This window comes from Emys orbicularis, chromosome 10 (assembly GCF_028017835.1).
Source record: "Emys orbicularis isolate rEmyOrb1 chromosome 10, rEmyOrb1.hap1, whole genome shotgun sequence".
Taxonomy (NCBI): domain Eukaryota; kingdom Metazoa; phylum Chordata; order Testudines; family Emydidae; genus Emys; species Emys orbicularis.
The window spans coordinates 71,340,530-71,359,813 of NC_088692.1; the positions used below are offsets into that span (position 1 = coordinate 71,340,530).

A 19,284-nucleotide genomic window follows, 5' to 3' on the forward strand; every position below is an offset into this window, starting at 1 on the left:
TCCCTTCCAGTTCTAGGAGATGGGATATCTCCATTAATTTTAATTTAATTCTCTTCCTGAATGTTGTAGAGTGTGGTATGTTTTGCAAACTGTTTCATTTGTTTTAATATGCTATTCTCTCTCTGGCTTTAATAAAGTTTGTTTTAATAAGGCTACATAAGTCTTAGAGCATTGCTTGGGAGATTTTTCATAGGCCATCCCAAAATAAGGAAACAACTCTCATTTGGAAGTCTTGCTCAAAAGGACACAGACCAAGGGTTCCTCTTTTCATAAGGTGTGTCATGTATGGAGCTGCAGCCACACTGATATTGATCTTGGTTAAGGACTCTAGATGAGATACAACTGTAGCGGATGGTAGTGACAGACCTTGATTATCTGTCGATATATGCATATAGATATTTTAATAAAACCCCAAACTATCAGGACTTACGGTATGGGAACAGCAACAAATGAGGGGATTTTTGTTTATTTTGTTTTTGGTTGGTTGGCTAGTTGAGGATTTTCTCCCATCTTTTCTCTCCGTCTCTATTTTCTCCTTCTCCTTTTCTAGACTCTTTAATATAAATAAAACATTATTATGCTATTGTTTTACTTACTGAATGTAATTCCCATTACCCAGTTTTCCACATAGTATAGCTATGCATGCATTTTCGGTGTTAAAATAAAATTTTAATGGAAACAAATAAAGCGTCCCATCCATGCACACATCATTCAAAAATCAACAAGAAAGGGACTGACCTTGCTCCCACTAAAGTCAATAGCAGCCAAAGTCAACAACTTTAACAATTGTTATTTGGAACTCTTTGCCACTAGAGATTAGGGTTTGCAGATGTTTTTCTTTGTCATCAGAAATCAGAGTTTCCAGATGTTACAAGAAGTCTGTTCTAAAGAGCAACTATATTTGAACATAGGCCATAGTGCCTGGTTTCAAATATGCTCTTTTTTCCTAAACACAACCTTTTAACACCAAGCGGAGGATCTGCCACTGCCAATTTGGAAATCTCTCCATCTCAGAGCTAGGTCTGTTGCCCTTTTAAATTGAGTATTTTGTTTGTTTTTCTTAATTGAATATGGACTCAAAGAAGTTCATGTTCAAATATGATGTTCCTTCAGAAAAAAACCCCAAAAAGGATGTTTTTAAAAAGGCTGGGCTTAAAAATATTACCTCTTTGAATGCAAGCTTCAGACCGTGCCTGGCCTGCCAACCTGGCAATCGGACTCACAGCAAATGGCTCATTTTTAAAGTAGTAGATCTGCACAACATAAAAAATATTTGTACATACTTGCATTGAAAAATCTGCTATGAAAAAATGCTCAAATTGATACAAAAAGACAGAAGGGGGGCAGAAAATAGGATAAAGACAAATGAGAGGATTTGATCAGGAACTGAAAAAGAAAAACCTGCAAGAGCGAGTAGGTGGGACTACTCAAGTAAGACTTAATTGGAAGGGGAAAGCTTCCCGGTTTCCCACAATAACTGTGAGAAGATGCTGTACCTCTCCTGCCTTGGCCATCACCTTTCATACTATGTTCCTGCCTAACATTTACAGTCAGCTGAGGCAGGTCTATTCAGAGGGCCTGATCCAAAGCCACTGAAGCTACTTTGGAGCTTCAGTGGCTTTGGATCAGTAAGGACTGGGCCAGTACAGGACTTTCTCCATCAAGAATTCCCATGTAACAGAGGAGGTCTGCAGAATTCTAGTGCTGATTGCCTTTAGGGTATGCTGCAAATCCCACTTTCCTGGGTTCTATCTGGCAGTGCATTTGAGCGAGGTGATTCTTTAAATAGTTTTATATTGTATGCCCCATTCCTGCTAAAGTATAACTTTACTCACAAGAGTAGCCTTATTGAACATTATGGAGCTACTGACAGACTGAAGTTTGCAGGAGCATGCTTTTAGTTTGTATTCTTTCAAGCCTAGATACCTTTTCATAAGACCTATGAATCAATTCCCTTTAAACTGTCAGTTCCCTGACTAAACAGTCAGTTATTTCCTAGTCAGGAATGTATTCTTCTTCTCTTTAATATATATGTCATGTGCTTTGCATTATTAATTACTGGACTGGTTATGACGTACTATTTACCTCTACCTTCAGCTTCCAGACATCGGGGTGGCTTCCCACTTCCCTGAAACTGGAACTAAAGCTGCTCTGCCCCCGAGAGAAACCATGAGCGATGTTGGTAAATACGTTGCCTGCCCTCCACGGTGCAGGGGGACAGTGATGGGGCATTGGAAGTGGGTGAGGTCTAACCCCCCGAGGGGGTGTTTGAGGCACAAAGTACCCCACTGAAGGGTGGAGGCGAGCTCTCGCCCTGCGGCGCATTAGAGGAGGAACTGCCTCCCTGAGGCGATTCTTACAGGGCAGGGGGTGCTCTTTGGGGACAGGATACCCACCAGGGGTGCTGGGCAGGAGGACGTTTGAGGAGTGTGTCAGCGGGGCTAGGGAGGAGAGGCAGTGCCCGGGGGTGGAGGGGTACAGTCATGCCACGCCAGGGCTCGTGTTTGGGGCCCATAGGAGAGCGAAGCGGAGAGGGAAGTCCCGTTAGCGGCCTTAACTCAGAAGCAGGGGAAGCCCTGGCGGTGGGAGCGTTAAACGGCAGCACACGCAGTCATGCTCCCGCCCCCCAAGTGCGCAGCTGCGGCTCCCCAGCAGGGCTGAACCTGTGGCGGCGCGGCGCGGCGCATGCGCGAGCCGGTGACGCATGAGCCGATGATAGTACGCATGCTCGGTAGCTGGGAGGAAGTAGAAGCTAATTTTCTCCTGGCGCTGGTGAGCTGCCGGTCAGCCCCGGGCGCTGCCGGTAGCGTGCGCCGGGCTCGTCTCCTCACTGCGAGAGACCTGCTCAGCCGCTCGACTCCGGCTGCCCCGCAGCTCCGGACCCTGCCCCCGCGACGTGCCCTGGTCTCTGGGAGGGCTCGAGAACCCACCCAGCTCTTCCAGTCCCGCCTGTAACGATATAAGGGAGGGGCCGGCCCCTGGGGCAACGAGCTGCCTGTGCCTGGCTGGGGGCTCCCCTGTAGGGGGGGGGGAGAGACACCAGTGCAGCCTCCGTGTGGGTGGGGAGTGCCCCATGGCCAGTTCCCCGCGAGGGTGGGTGGGTTGAGGGGTCGCGTTGGAGAGTGAGCGCCCTTGGCCAAAGGGTGCCAGGCACAGGTAAGATCCTCGCCTTGCACGTGGTTTGCCGTCAGCACTTTGCAATATCGGCTATGGCGGCTGTTCTCCTAAAGCTGCTCCCTCTAGACCCAGGGGACGAAGGCACGCAAAGATGCAGGATGGGACCTGCCACGTTATCCACTCTGGGAGCCAGGCTCGGATCCCCACTTAGGATCACGGTTCCTGGTGGCTGCTGTTTGTGCACCGCCTGGCCCAGAAATGATTTGGCTGATGGTTACCTGCAGCTTGATCTGAAATGTAAAACTTCAGGTTTAGCTGCAAGCAAGTTGAAAGGTCTTGTGCTGAGTGTCAGTCACTTGAAGCTTTTGGCCTGTCACCAGTTGAGAAAAGTAACAGTGAAAGTGGTCCTTAAGAACCTTGCCCTGAAAAAATCCACCCCAGAAGCAACACTACAGGAGATAGTCAAAGAGCTGCTGAGAAATGTGTATGTTTCTCTTCACCATGTTGTTACTACTGCCCCAATTCCTGGAAATCCAGTGGTGTGTGTTGAAATACTGGCTGTAGATGCTTCCACAGAACAAGCTGGCCTGATAGCTCCCAAAACTAATATAAACATTAAAGAAGTAGTCACTTTAGAATGGTACAGACACTTGTCAAAGGACACTGCAAAAATTTCAGCTGCAGGAATGGATGATTTGGGCAGCTCTTTGAAAGAGATGATTGTTTTGCCTTTCCATTTTCCCCAAACCTTCAAGAAGTTGGGTCTTTCTGTCCCTCGTGGAGTACTGTTGGTGGGCCCTCCAGGTGTGGGGAAGACTCTTCTCATAAAGGCAGTTGCAAGGGAAGTGGGGGCATATTTGCTTTGCATCAGTGGTCCAGCTATATATGGCTCAAGGCCTGGAGAAAGTGAAGAGAATTTGCGAAGAGTTTTTGAACAAGGCAGGGAATTGTCCAGTGAAGGACCAACCATTCTCTTTATTGATGAAATTGACTCTTTGTGCCCTAAACGGGGAAGTTCAAACAGCATCCCTGAAAATCGTATTGTTGCTCAATTGTTAACTCTTATGGACGGCATAGGCAGTGAAAATGAGATGGTCATCATGGCAGCGACAAACAGGCCCGATGCCTTAGATCCTGCACTGAGGAGACATGGTAGATTTGACCGAGAGGTGAGCATAGCCTGTTCCTCATGTTTTGTTTTTGACACTTTAATACCATTTGTCATATTTATATTGAAAAATCGGTGGAAAAGGGCCTAGTGGTATTGTTCTGCAGTGTCAAGTCAGCTGATCGGGTTTGATGCCCTATTTCTCACTATAGATCAGTGACCTACAAAGGAGAAGAAAAAGTTACCTTTTTGCTGCTTTATAATGACGCTTGGAGGGTTTTTTCCCCATCTTGGTTTTTACATAATTGATTAAAGGTTTATATACTAAATATGTACTTAAACTGATGAAAGGCATTTAACAGTACGACACAACATTTTGATTAAAAAACTAAAATGATACAAAATTAACATGGCACACATTAAATGGATTAAACTGGCTAACTGACAATTACATTATGAGACCTGTAAATGGGGAATCATGGTTGATCGGGTTTATTTCTAGGGGGGATTTCACAGGGATTGGTTCACATCGTCACTGATAAAATTTGCAGCTGACACAAAGATTGGGAACATGATAAATAATGAAGAAGACAGATAATTGCTCTGGATCGCATGATAAGATGGAAACAAGCAAGCAATATGAGGTTTCTTAATACAGCCAAATGTAAAATTATATATCTTGGAATAAAGAACATAGGCCATATTTACAGGATGGGGGACCCTATCTTGGGAAGCAGTGGCTGAAAAAGACTTGGGGGTCATGGTAGATAATCAGCTGAACACAAACTCCCAGTGTGACACTGGCCAAAAGGGTTAATGCAATCCTTTGATGTATAAATAGGACTATCGAGTATGAATAGGGAAGTTATTTCTGTATTTGGCCTGCTGCAACTGCTTGTGGAATACTGAAGTTCTGGTGTCCACAATTTAAGAAAGATGTTAATAACTTGGAAGGGGTTCAGAAAAGAGCTACTAGAATGATTAAAGGATTGGAAAATATGCCTTATAGTGAAAAAGTCCAGGAGCTCAATCTACTTCGTTTAAAAAAGTGAAAGTTAAGGGGTGATTGCCATCTATAAATTTCTACATGGCACACACACACACACACACACACACACACACAAACAGGGAGGGCTCTTCAGTCTAGGAGACAAGTGTATAACATGATCCAGTGTCTGGAAATTGACTTTCAGACTGAAGTAAGGCATACATTTTTAACTGTGATGGTAATTTACCATTGACACAACTTATCAAGGGTTGTGGTGGATTCTCCCATCACTGAAAATTTTTGAATCAAGATTGGACGTTTTTCTGAATGAGCTGCTTCAGTTCAAACAGGGATTAATTCAGGTAAATCCTGTAAAAAGCCTGTGTTGTACAGGAGATTAGACTGGATTATCACAGTGGCTTTATAATCTGAATCTATACCCTACTTTTCCAGGAAGTCTCAATGGACACCTGCTGAATTAGTAGTCCTATTATATCAGATGTCATGCAAATGGAACCTGATTAACTGAGGCTAGGTCTACATTCAAACTATTACAAAACTGGTTATAGTTGTGAATTATTTTAACAACATTTCTGTACTTGAAAAAATCTAAGTACTTTTGCTGGTATTCATCATTTTGCTTGCTGAACTGGTGGTAGTTCTCTGCAAAAGCACTTTTTTGCTAGTATAAATTGTATCTACACTAGGAGTTGTACCAGCAAAACTTCTAGGGTAGACCTGGCCACGAGAAATGAGCTGAGCTGGTGGTAGCAAGAGCAGACAGTATTAGTCTTGTCTATCTTAATACATTATTGCTAACTTCTGTCAGTGTGGCACCTATCATAAGTACTAAATCTACTTCTAAAATGTAAAAGTAGTATATTCTAGGGACTCTTTGGACTGTGCATAAATTGGTGATGTTCATGTCTAGTACAGGTAATTCTAAAATCTTCTAAGAACAGGTAGAACCATGCTAATTCACCACACACTTTATAATTTACACACAAAATTGACACTTTTTGCCACATTCATGAAAGATTAAATAGAGTGCTGTAGTGAGAGCTCATTTTAGTTAATGTACTAACTTCATTATTTTTACAAAATATACCACCTTTGCTTGTGTTTCAGATCTATATCAGACATCAAATACTAACTTACAATTGTCAAAATAAATTGACAAAAAATACAGTCAGCAAAGTGATGCATCCTTGTTTCCTTTATTGTCTGTCTGTGTACTCACTAAAGCCTTGAACCTGCAACAAACTCGATGCAAGGGTCTATTCCAAGATCATGGCCTAAAATCAGTAATTCACAAAAATTATCCCAGTCAGTTCAAATTTGATAAGTTCTTCCATACTGCATTCACAATTTTATCTAAATTTTCAGGATTTAACAGCATTATTAACAAGTGAAATACACAGTTTTGATTGGTTATATTTTAGCAGGTTTTCAATAATTTATGCACATTCTCTACTCAGTTTTATTTTATACTTACAGGCCGATTGGTCCTTTTTTGTGCAGTCATATTTTCTTTATTCCGTGTGTTACTTAATTGTACAGAGATTAGCTTTATTTAACAGGGCATAGAGTAATCATTCTCCATGGGTTTTTTTTATCTGATGTGTGTCTTGTACAGTTTTTAAATAGAAAAGTATTATCAGTAGCCTCTTGTGTTCTAATGTTGCAAGGAAGTGATTATTTCACTATTAAATCTCCTTTTGATTAATCTTTCAAATATGACTTTAGATCAGGGGTCGGCAACGTTCGGCACGCAGCTCGCCAGGGTAAGCACACTAGCAGGCCGGGCCAGTTTATTTATCTGCTGACGCAGCAGGTTCGGGGCCGCGGTTCGCCGTCCCGGGCCAATGGGGGCGGCGGGAAGCCGCGGCCAGCACATCCCTCGGCCCGCGCCGCTTCCCGCCGCCCCCATTGGACCGGGACGGCGAACCGCGGCGAGTGGGGACCGCGATCGGCCGAACCTGCTGCGTCAGCAGGTAAATAAACTGGCCCGGCCCGCTAGGGTGCTTACCCTGGCGAGCCGCGTGCCAAACGTTGCCGACCCCTGTTTTAGATACTAGGTGGCATTTTTTTGTAAAACATCTATTCGTTGAAATGCTACTAACCTGGAAAATTAAATAAGTGTAAATGAAAAGTACTTGTATCGTGCTATATATTTTCAGAGTATTATAGAGCCATTAATTAGACCCTTGTGAAACAGTGTAAAAAGAGGAGAATTTGCATGAGGGTGTCTAAAATACAGACAACATAAGTGACTTATCTAGGGCTACAGAGTGAGAGAGAAATATAACAAAACACTGATAAATTTCTATTTATTGTATTTGTTTTAGGTTATCATTGGGACACCAACACTTAAACAGAGAAGGTCTATTCTACAGTTGATTACTTCTAATATGCCTATTTCCACTGATGTTGATTTGATCAACCTAGCAGAAATGACAACTGGATATGTTGGAGCTGATCTTACAGCACTCTGCAGAGAAGCTGCTATGCAGGCTGTCTTCCACAGCTGTTTGGTAAGGAGTCGGATTAAACAAGAAAGATGTCATTATTCACATTTATCACTTTTCCCCACTAATATCACTCCACTTTAATATATAAAATGAATAATTCAGGGATGAGAATATTCAAAATAAGCTAGCAAACATGTTATAGATGTAATTATAAGCTTTGCTACGGTCTTTCAATCCAATCACCAAGTGACTGCCATCTCCTTGAGTGAAAAGGTGACGTGGAATATCTTTATTCTCTCCATGAGCTTTTTAGTGTCGTACAAGGCAGAGAATATAAGTTTTTAATTGAAGAGCAAATTCTATACATTTTTTCCACTTAAGGTCTCTCTTATAAGCTACAGGCAATTTATATAAAAATCTGTTTCTTAGTAAGGTGAGCCATGTAGTAGTTTGTGTTCTGGTTTGCACAAATAGAGACTTATTTTGTTTGTCTAATATTACATGACATATTGGCCTGAAGAGAACAGTTACAAATGCCCATGGTGCAGCATTTCTGGGATGTTGTAGATTTAGATCTCAGGGAAGCATTATTTGTTAATCTTTCTTCCCCCTCAGTCAGGACTGCTAGGAGAAGGGGAGCAAAGGCTTCAGTTGCTCCCTTGTTCATCAAGGTGGAGTGGAGGGTCAGAAAAGAAGTCAAGGAGTGCTTCTGTGCGATCGAGATCCAGAATATCTCTGGAATCATAGAAACTATGGGAGATGCTGGTGCACTTTACTCTCCTCCCCGGGTGGTGATAACAGGGGAACATTTTATTTATAGAACCTCCATCACCATCGATCCTGTACAAAAATTTAAAATGATCATTAAAATAAAGTTGAGCCCAGTAGCCCTGACAGAAGCAGCCATTCTGTCAAAAGATGGTCAAAGAAAAAATAAACCAAATTGCTGGCCTCTGTGCTGTGTACACTGACAACTCTTCTGCAAAGTGCAGCTTATTACATTTTATTATGAAATCTGTACTTCAGCAAACATGATATAGGGGGCAGCTTGCCAGGCTGCAGGGAAGGAAGAAGGTCCAATAGCTTGCAGACAGTGGGGTTTTTAGCCCTGTGCTGAATTTCTTCACTATGATATAGAGAATACAGTGTCCCTCAGATTCATGCTCTGCCTGTAGAGCTGTGTCTAGCCAGCGTTTCTCAAATGCAGCCACCAGGAGCTTTTCTTGTGGCCACAGCCTCCTGGACAGTGATGTGGGACAGGGCAAAGCAGTGACCCCTCCCCTGAGGCTGCCAGCAGGGGTTGGGTCCTGCTCCCTTCTGGAGAGACAAATGCTGGAGTAGCAGGCTGCTAGTGAGTTCCCCACTTTCCCTGGGGTCCCATCCATTACCTCTTGGCCCCCCCATCCATTCTCCCCATTGCCTCTGGCTCCCACTGCCACTGTACCCACCTCCCCATCCAGGGCTTAATTTGTCCCTGGGCTTGCCAGCGCTGAGTAAGTCTTCTGCTGTGAAAAGTGATATCTGTATGTTTGTTAATATCACTTTTCACAGCAGTAGACTTACTAGCTAGCAAGTCTTTAAAAAAGCAACCCAAAACACACAATAAACAAGAACAAAAAAGACAAGAACATGCCAAGCACCTTATTTGTGTTTCTGTTCTGTTTAGTTCCAATAAAGAATAGAGACAAGTATACATTATTTTTATTATTGAGTCTGCAAAAAATCCCAACATAAATAAATTGGAATGTTTTGGACGTGTATATGTGCATATTTATTTCTGTCTTTCCTAAACTTAATTAGGAATTTTAGTTAAAATGTTAACAGCGGCCACCAGCAAGCTGAGGCCACCAAAAAATTTGTTGTGAGATCCCCTGGCTATATTATGAAACTTGGTAACCCTAAGTCACCACTAGGTGGTAGCAGCAGTGGAAGCTACTAGTATTGTAGACAGGACTCTTGTGGGGAATTTTTAGGTGACATGGTAGGAAACATCTGAGTCCTGTTTACCTTAAAGCGTCTACCTCAGGTGTCATTTGAGGAACTGCATTGGTGGTGAATTATGGCTACAAAGTTTTCTAATGTAGACAAGAAGAATATGCAGAGCATTGAACAATACCAGGGATCAGCCTGGCCTTTGATGAGATTTAGCATGAACCAGGATGAAAAATAGATCCATAATCTAAGATTTTTGCAAACCTGTATTCTATAGAATGTTTGAGGTGAGGGGATATGTGATGATTGGGTCTACAAATTTACCCTAGTTGTGAGCTTAACTCTAAAAAGTACATGAAAATTCATAAGAGACCACAGTAGCCTAAAACAATAAATGTTGATGGGAAAAGTTATGAATAGGAAACAGACTGAATTACTCCAAACACAAGGTCCTACTGATATAACGCAAGGACTGTATTAAGAGCATGCCTGGTAAACAAGAAAAGTATGAAACCAGAAATCAACGGACCAAAACTGGTTTTTCAGAAAGTAGCCTAATTGGTGGACAAAATAATAAATGGATGGGCTGTTTTGCACACAATTTCCTTTGTGAATCCTTAAAGAAAGAGACTTTGTGAGGAAAAAATTAGTTACTAGAACAAGCTCTACCATAATGGCTATCATCCCCATTGTTTCCTGGGACCCTGATCCGGGCCAGAGAGAGGGACCTATATGACATTACCAGCTCCAGCTGAATCCCAAACACCATCTGGGTCCAACAACAGCAGCTCCAGTCCATCTCAACTAACTTCTCTTTTTCCCAAAAGGACAGTTATTGCCATCTTTGATATCTAAAAGAATGTCAAAAAAGGGGATTCTCCGTCTGAAGACTTTCTCCAGCTAAAAGTAAAGGGAGCAAGAGACGCTGTTAAAATGATAGCCTTATATAATATTTTACATTTCAAATGCTTTAACTGTTTTTCCTTTCTTTTATTAAAGGTTAAAAGGATTTTTAATGGAGTATGTGCCAGGGTACTAAACAGACTGAGGTCTCGGTATACCAAACCCCAGACTTTATTTAACACTGTTTAATGTTGGACAGTGACTGGGTTATGTTAATGCCTTTGGTCCATATATTCAATCTAAATGCATTCTGCTGTATATACTGGAACAGATGCCTGAATAAATGGGAGGGAGCTAGGAATCCTGTAGGTAGTGACCCTAAACCCTGGGTTTATCAACAGCTTCCCTCACTAGAGTCCCATATGGCAGAACTAGAGTAGATTCAGGAGAAAAGCAAAGATACTCTCTCAAACATCAGTTTCTTTCAAAAGTGTCCAGCCCTGTGCCATAACAAAAAATGTATCCAGCCACAATGAATGCACACTATTTTGTTGGTATGTGTTTGTACTTGTGTCTGTCATATGTAAACTCTTTAAAATAGGGGTTCTCTTCTTTGTCAGTTACATTTGGCATATTGTAAAATGCTGTGTACATCTAATGTAGCTATATAAATTATTAATGATGCAAAGGAAGAAAGTGCTTTCCTTTTTTATTTGTTCTTTGTGCATTTCTTCAGGATTCAGTTCGTACGTTGATTAACATGGCAGATTTCCATGAAGCTTTTAAAAAGATTCAGCCATCTTCCTTTCGAAGCAGTGTTGGACTAACTGACTTTAAACCTGTTACCTGGGAACAAATTGGTGGTCTTGAAGATGTGAAATTAAAGTTAAAACAGGTAGAGTGCAGAACACATTTAAACAAAACTGTAATTTCTCCCATCTACCTCAAACTGTTCTATACACTGCAGAATTGAAAAGTGTTCTTATGGGAATTGTATTGGTCTTTAATTCGTATTTAAAATGTTATTCCTAATTACTTAAAAATATTAAAGCACATTTTTGTATTTTCTTAAATCAAACTAAAATTGCCTATACACAGGCTCTGGCACCTTGTGAGTAATTAAATTTACAATCTCAAAATATCACCCAGGAGCATACCATAGTAAATTAACACATCAGCCAGTAGAGGGCAGTTACTGCAGCAGCATATACCCATCTCATTCCAACTACCCTCGAGTCTATACATTTTGGCTATTTCAGACCAGAGGGGAAATGAGTTCCAGAGTCAACCAATGTGCCCTCTCAGAGAATGCCGTACGCACTGCCCTATCTCCTTTATAACAAAGAGGGTCAAATTGAAGTGTGTCCGTTGACCTCAGCTGTGGTAATGCAGCAAGGTAAAGAGCAGTATTGTGACCAGTAGTTTTACTGGCTAATGTGTGACTAGATACATCACTGCAAATGTTTCATCCTTTCTGTATTTACAGAGTATTGAGTGGCCTATGAAGTTTCCTCAGGCTTTTGTGAGGATGGGACTGTCTCAGCCAAAGGGTATTCTCCTATATGGGCCACCAGGATGTGCCAAAACCATTCTGGTGAAGGCTGTGGCCACAAGCTGCCATTGTTCCTTTCTTTCTGTTAGTGGTGCTGACCTTTTTTCACCTTATGTTGGAGATTCAGAGAAGATTTTGTCTCAGGTTTGGTTTTTAATCACATATGATGTATAATTTGCTTATTTTTGTATAAAGTATTCATCACTCCTATGCTTTGCTTTTTAAGACGTTAAGGCCTGATTCTCATCTGGTCTAAACGGATACAGCTCAATTGACTTCAGAGGAGCTATTGCCATTTACATCTGCTGAGCATATGTCCCTAAGTTATATTTCAAACTAATTTCTTTAATCTACCTATTGTGTATGGCTTTTTGTTCTTTGGTTGACCTTAGTATTAAGTTAGGCACCTAGAGTCTGCTAAACAGTCAATGTAAACCAGATTGGTCTCCATTGAGTGTTGTAAATAAATATTTAAAATGAATTAATTAAGTAAAAGTATAGAAACTCTATAACAAGTGTTTTCAGTTGACATGGTGGAACTTATACATGCATTACAACATTCTACATTTATTTTATGAACCTAATAAAAGGTTTTTCGCCAAGCAAGAGCACATACTCCAGCAATAATATTCCTGGATGAGATTGATTCTATCCTAGGATCTCGATCAGCCTGCAAAACTGGACATGGTGCCCCAGAGAAGGTTCTTTCTGTCCTTCTTAATGAATTAGATGGTGTTGGCATTAAAGTCACAGAGAGAAGAGGAAATAAATTACAGCTTGAAGGTGATTGTCAAGAACAAAATGAAAAGGAGAGACAGGTATGTACACTCGCATATATAGGAAGAAGGTTCGTTTTTATTGCTAAAGTGCTCCAGAAGTTTAAACCATTGGCTTTCACAGATTAAAACGTTACCTTTCTGCTGCCTTTGACAACTTCTTGATAGTATCCAGTATTTTCTTTTACATACAACATTGGAGATAGCTAACATGCTCCTGCTATGCTGTTAAAATAGATTTCAAGGTGGTAGGGTTACATCTTCACCTCCATTCTGGCATACTGAAGAACCTTCCATCACCACCACAATTTTATCCTTACACATGCTTCATTCTTTTTTGTTTCCTTTATTTTCATCTGTAATTTTTTTCTCTCCCTCAATTTTTGTGACACACCACCTCTGAGTACCTGAGTACTCCCTCTGCATGTTAGAATATCATAATTCTGAATTCTTAGAGCAGCAGACTTTGTACATTATTAACCCCTTGTTATTTAGTTATCCTCTTTTGTTTCATTTGCTGATAGCATATTTTCTGCCTTTTTCAGTAGGAGTCCTGTCTCTGAAATTTTCACTAGAGCATTTTAATAGCATTGTCTTCTTTTACTAACTTGCAATTGCTCTGTCCCCATGTAGTCTGCTTTTAACTACCTAAGCTGACCTTTATTCATTGCATGTGATCTTAATTTTATTTAAATATTTATTTAAAACTATTCCTGATTACATTTAAGGAATTATGTAAATAACTAATAGTCACCTATTCCCCATTACTGGGTATATATTTCATCATTGTAAATTTCTGTGACTTTCCAGTTTATGGTGTCAGATTTATTGCTGCTATAATGAACACACAATACATGTTTTAATAAACTTTTTAGTACTCGTTGCCATTTTAAACAGTTATATAAACCCTTGAAAATGTTGTATGATACTGCAGTCTTAGGTCTTCTCTGCACTCAATCTGACACACACAATCTTGCTAGACTGTGACCACAAGAAAGTTCCATATGCATTACCAGAATGGATATTGATTCTTCTTTATTGTATTACATATTGGTATATTGACCTACACAAAGTAGAAGCATTTGTAGTGAAAAGGCAAGTGACTACATATGGATATATGCATTTATTCTTTGTATTGCCTCTCTTTTTCTCCTCTTAGTTGACACTTATAAATTATACTTGTCCTGTAGCCCAAAGCATATAAAACACTGTATACCCATCTAATTTGCTGCATATATAACCTCATTCAGATAGAGTTTCAAGAAGTTTTGAACAAAGATGTCATGATAGTCGCTGCAACAAATAGACCAGACAAGTTGGATGATGCCTTGTTGCGCCCTGGAAGGTTAGACAAGATCATCTATATTCCACCTCCAGATCAGAAGGTAATGCATTATAAATCTGTACACAAATTTCAATAGAGGTGTGAAGTTGTAGGTATACTATTTCTTAACAACAACAAAAAGAGGCATAGTACTATAATGTATGTAAGAGTGTGTTGCTGTTTGCACTGAAGATTAACTACTAAATGTCTAGCTTTTAAAATAAATATGAAAGCAGCATGGATTATAAAATATCATTTAAATGTATATAAAAATGTACACCCTTCAGACACTTTGACCAAGGCACAGGCATTTCTGGCATTTCCTGACTTTTGAATGCTTGATGATGATATATTTGCAAAATCAAGCATTCAGAAGTTAGGAAGTGCCAGAATTGCCTGTGCTTAGGTCAGTTTATATTACAGTAACTCCTCACTTAAAGTTGTCCTGGTTAATGTTGTTATGTTGCTGATCAATTAGAAAACATGCTTGTTTAAAGTTGCGCAATGCTCCATTATAATGTTGTTTGGTAGCCACCTGCTTTGTCCACTGCTTGCAGAAAGAGCAGCCTCTTGGAGCTGGTGGGGGCTTGGAACCAGTGTGGACTGGCAGCCCCACTATCAGCTCCCCTAAGTTCTCTGTGCACAATTACCAGGCAGTTCAGGTGTCCCTCCCACCACTGCCATGTGCTGCTCCTGCCCTCTGCCTTGGAGCTGCTCCCTGGAGCTGTGTAAGGGGGGGAGAGGGAAGAAGAGTGCTAATGTCAGGGTGTCCCCTGCTCCTGTACCCCCATCTCCACAGAGCGGGGGGGACACCACAGGGCTCAGGACAGAGGGAGCTTGCTGGCAGCAGCTGCTGTCTCAACTTGCTTATCTACCTAAAAAGGCAGTGTACTTAGAGTGGGGTCAGTGTATTTAAAGGGGTAATGCACGTCTCTCTCTCTCTTTCTCACACACGTGGTGTGTGTCTCTGTCTCTCTCTGCCATGCTGTCTCCCCTCCTTCCATTCGTGCTGCCTTGTAGAGTGTGAGGCTACATTAACAACAATGTGTTAACCCTTGAGGGCTCAGCCGAGTGCTAGTTCATCATTTAGCAGTAAGGCATTCCCTGGGAAATATCCCACCCTCTTACTTCACCACCTCAAGCAAGCTTCACAATCATCATTCCTGTGTACAGTATTAAATTGTTTGTTTAAAGCTTATATCGTGTGTATATATGTGTGTGTGTATATATATAATATATAAAAATATAGTCTTTTGTCTGGCAAAAAAAAATTCCCTGGAAGATTAAAATGTTGGTAAAGGTATAAGCAACTGAAGAAAGTGACTTAAAATGGAAAGTATTAGACAACCTTAACCATTAGCATTGCTGCAAGATCTTGCCAACTCCCTACTAAAAAAACCACCAACAACCAACATAGCATGGATAGTTGAGCATTCTACATTCTTTTGGGGTTTTCTTTGTCTTGCATTCGAGTTCTTCAGATAGCCTATACCAAGTTAGGGGTGGGAGCACAAAGGTACAAAAGAAAACCAAAAAAAAAAAGGCAGCAAGATCCAGTGATTCATGATTTTAAGAAGTCGTGAGATGATGTAAAAATTGTTGCAATTGGTGAGGATATTGCTGCAAAACTATAGCTTAGTGTCCTACAGACCAGTAAGATACCTGGCAGCCCAACTAGATTTTCATTCAGAGTGCTAGTGTTCAGAATTCAAGTCAAGATGCCCTATTGAGTATTCGTTATTGAGCTTTGCCAATAAAATATTTTCAACTGCTGTCTTACTGTCCACCTTGAATGCATCATATGATTACTCTGTGGTAAACTGGGTTTTTGTTTCTTGGCAGTCATTTGTCACAAGTAGAATATTTGTTTGTGAGTGTAGTATATTTGAGTTTAGAATTTGCAGAGTAAAGTACTAGCCAACATGAGTAAAGGTGGCAGAAAATAGGCCTAAACAAGTACTCTTAATAAAACAAATAGTACCTAAGTGACTGTCCTTTGTCTTTTGTAATGTGCTTGTATCATAGGGAAGGCTTTCTATTTTGAAAATTTGCACAGAAAAAATCCCAATAGATTCTGATGTGTCATTAGTACACCTAGCAGTTCAAACCAAACTCTTTTCTGGAGCCGATATTGAAAATCTCTGCAAGGAGGTAAGGAGTTTTTTGTTTAATCAGTGAAGTAAGCTGTGTAAGTGAGTACTTTAGATGAAGAGAGGCCAAATTATAGAATATTCTAAGACATTTGGTACTTTTCCTCAATTTTTAATGAAAAGGGTAAGACAAATGAGCAAAATTTTATACCAGCTGAGTGAAAAACATATGTTGTACCAGTAAAATACACCCAGTAAATAAGGGCTCTATTAGTACTGAAGTTGAACTAAGTGCAAAATTAGAATAAATTGCTCCTGTGGAGACACCCAGAAGAAGCAGAAGACAGTTTGTGGAGCCTGGAAACTCTCCCTGCAGGAGATTGTATGGAGAAGGCAGATGATGCAACTTTACTAACTTGGATTTTTGGGGAGGAGGGTAAATCCAGTCCTGCAGAAAGATAGTTCTAGTCCCTCTCCTCCTGTCAAGAGCTCCTATTCTTGGACAAACACACAGTGCTCAAAACCACCTTCAAATAGTGCAAGTAAGGAGCCTGAATTATTTCTGTTTAGTAGAAACAATTTAGGGCTAGTCTACACTTACCCGGTAGTTCGACGGCTGCGGATCGAAGTTCCGAGTTCGATTTATCGCGTCTGGTGTGGACGCGATAAATCGAACCAGGAAGTGATCCCCGTCGACTGCGGTACTCCAGCTCGGCGAGAGGAGTACCGCGAAGTCGACGGGGGAGCCTGCCTGCCGCGTGTGGACCGCGGTAAATTCGAAGTAAGGTATGTCAAATTCAGCTACATTATTCACGTAGCTGAATTTGCGTACCTTACTTCGACTTGGGGGGTAAGTGTAGACCAGGCCTTAGGCACATATCCACTGCGTAAGGAGATGAGCATGCTGTGAGGAGTGCCTTCTCTTCCTGTGTCCCAGACCCGCCCGTCCGATAATCATAGAGCACGTTGGGAGCATGCTACCAAAGTGGCTCTGCCCCTCTTACCTGCATTTACCAGAATCTGTAAATCTGTTTACTCTCTCTTTGAAGCAGAGGGTAGCATTTAAAAGAGTGAATGAAAAGCAACATGGGTTAACTTACAAAAAAGAAAAAATGATGCCAAACAAACCTGACGGATTTGACAGTATTTCAGGTTAGTTGGAGTAAGGGACTACTTAAGTTCTGGAGCAAGTACTAATCTTCTTACTTTCCTTTTCAAAGCCTTACTTAAAATCCAGATAAATTGCTCCCATGTACTACACATCATAGAACTTATTGCTGAAATTAACATAGATAAATCGGGAAGAAAAAGAATAGGGCAAGGGAGATGTGTCCACAAATATTTGAGGTAATGTATTTGAGGAAGGAGGAGGTTAGGTAGAATATCTGAAGAATTAAGTGACCAAGGATATGTCTTCTAGCCCAATCAACTAGATGCAGTAAGTGAAACAGTATTAACTGAATTTGGAATAGAAGAATAGAGAAGGCAAACTAACATTTGTATTATCTGATAAATTGACTTCATTTGATGTTTACCTATTGTTTTTTTAAATCTTGAATCATACAGTACTGTGTCAAAACACTGGACTAATGTTCATTTTTATTTTTACGTTTTGAAAAGATTGATTTGTAAAATCGTGCTTTTTTTTAAAGGCTGCTTTGCAGGCATTACAAGAGAATGGACTTGAAGCAACTAGTGTGAAACATGAGCATTTTGTAAAATCACTGAAGACTGTAAAACCATCATTAACCCTCACAGATTTGGATTTTTATGAAAAATTATTTAATAAGGAAGTATCCTCTTAAATCAGAAAAATCTGAAGAATGACATGCAAAAATTGGTGGGTTTTTTTTAATCTGTTATATAATCTTTTATAAATGCATGATTTTGTATAACAATTCTTCTAAAAGTGACCTGCAAAGGGCAGAAAAGTTTTATGGTACCCATTTTCCCTTCCTTACTGTATAGAAAGAAGGATTGAAAGGCTATATATATTCATTCTGCTGGTTTTTGACATAGAAGTATTAAGCATGGTCTTCCGTAGGACCTTCCACCTCTGTGTCCCAGTCAGTCAGCACTTCTGTGAGCCAGAATGCAGCTCTTAAGACCAGTACCAGTAAGAGATCTGACACAGTCTGAGAGGCCATCCACAACAGCCAGAAATCTTTGAGGATTTACACTGCCTGAAAGCTGCCTTTAACTGAAGGCACAAGGTTATTAAATCTTAAATTAAGATTCATTTTTTCCAAACCATTAGATGATTGAATTAAGTAGGTGTTAACAAAATTAAATTTTTAAAGTCTGAATAATAGTCACTTCTCATCTCAGTAAGATTTTTACTACTTTTGTACTATAATGTTATGATCCTACTAGCTCCCAGTGGTGCATGAATAGTCTAAACTAGACAAGAACTAAATATCTAGTGCAAAGAAGAAAGCTTTTAGAAAAAATAACCTTTCGTGCCATATTTATACTTTAAAAAGAAATAAAAAGGGGCATAAATTACTTTTTTTCTCGTGCTGTTCACCTTTCACATAAGGCTATATTTGCAATCATCATTTGAAACATAGATTTTTTTTTCCCTATGGACTGCAACTTGTATTATCTTGTATGTGTACTGCTTTTTAATATTGTATTATAGTTTTCTGGTTTTGTATGTAATATAGCAAGGTTTTACTTGTTCTAGATTACAAAAATCTTTCACATTAAAGGAAAAATAAAAGTTAAAATCTTGTTTGCATTAAATATAATAGTATTTTAAAAGTACTGAATTTTTCAGACAGCATTCTTCTGATTGAGGCCTGTTATTGATGTAAACGAAACTTGAATGGCAGAGACTTGCTTAATTTTTGGGTCCCTTACACTGTAGCTATTACATACTTTTCCACATAGCAGGTTGATTTGGACTATACTTTAGTCTGAATTGTAAGCCAACCCTTTCACAAATCAAAAAAGTCTTTATTCAGTAATAAGCTCTATCCTGCATGATAAAGTCTCTTTCTTAGGGCTTATTTGACAGTTTAACAAAATTGAATTTCCAAGTGTAGATGAGCCCTTAGATTAAAACTGTAAGATATATATTA

At 40.2% G+C, this 19,284-nt stretch overlaps 1 protein-coding gene across 1 annotated transcript; it reads left to right on the plus strand.

Annotated features, from left to right (window-relative positions):
• Positions 1 to 3,209: 3,209 nt before the first annotated feature.
• Positions 3,210 to 18,027, plus strand: AFG2B (AFG2 AAA ATPase homolog B). Its single transcript, XM_065412318.1, has 8 exons — positions 3,210 to 4,286; positions 7,562 to 7,747; positions 11,196 to 11,354; positions 11,946 to 12,155; positions 12,602 to 12,829; positions 14,038 to 14,172; positions 16,137 to 16,262; positions 17,854 to 18,027. The coding sequence occupies exons 1-8, from the start codon at positions 3,210 to 3,212 to the stop codon at positions 18,004 to 18,006; spliced, it is 2,274 nt and encodes a 757-aa protein (XP_065268390.1). The 3' UTR covers positions 18,007 to 18,027.
• The last annotated feature ends 1,257 nt before the right edge of the window (positions 18,028 to 19,284 follow it).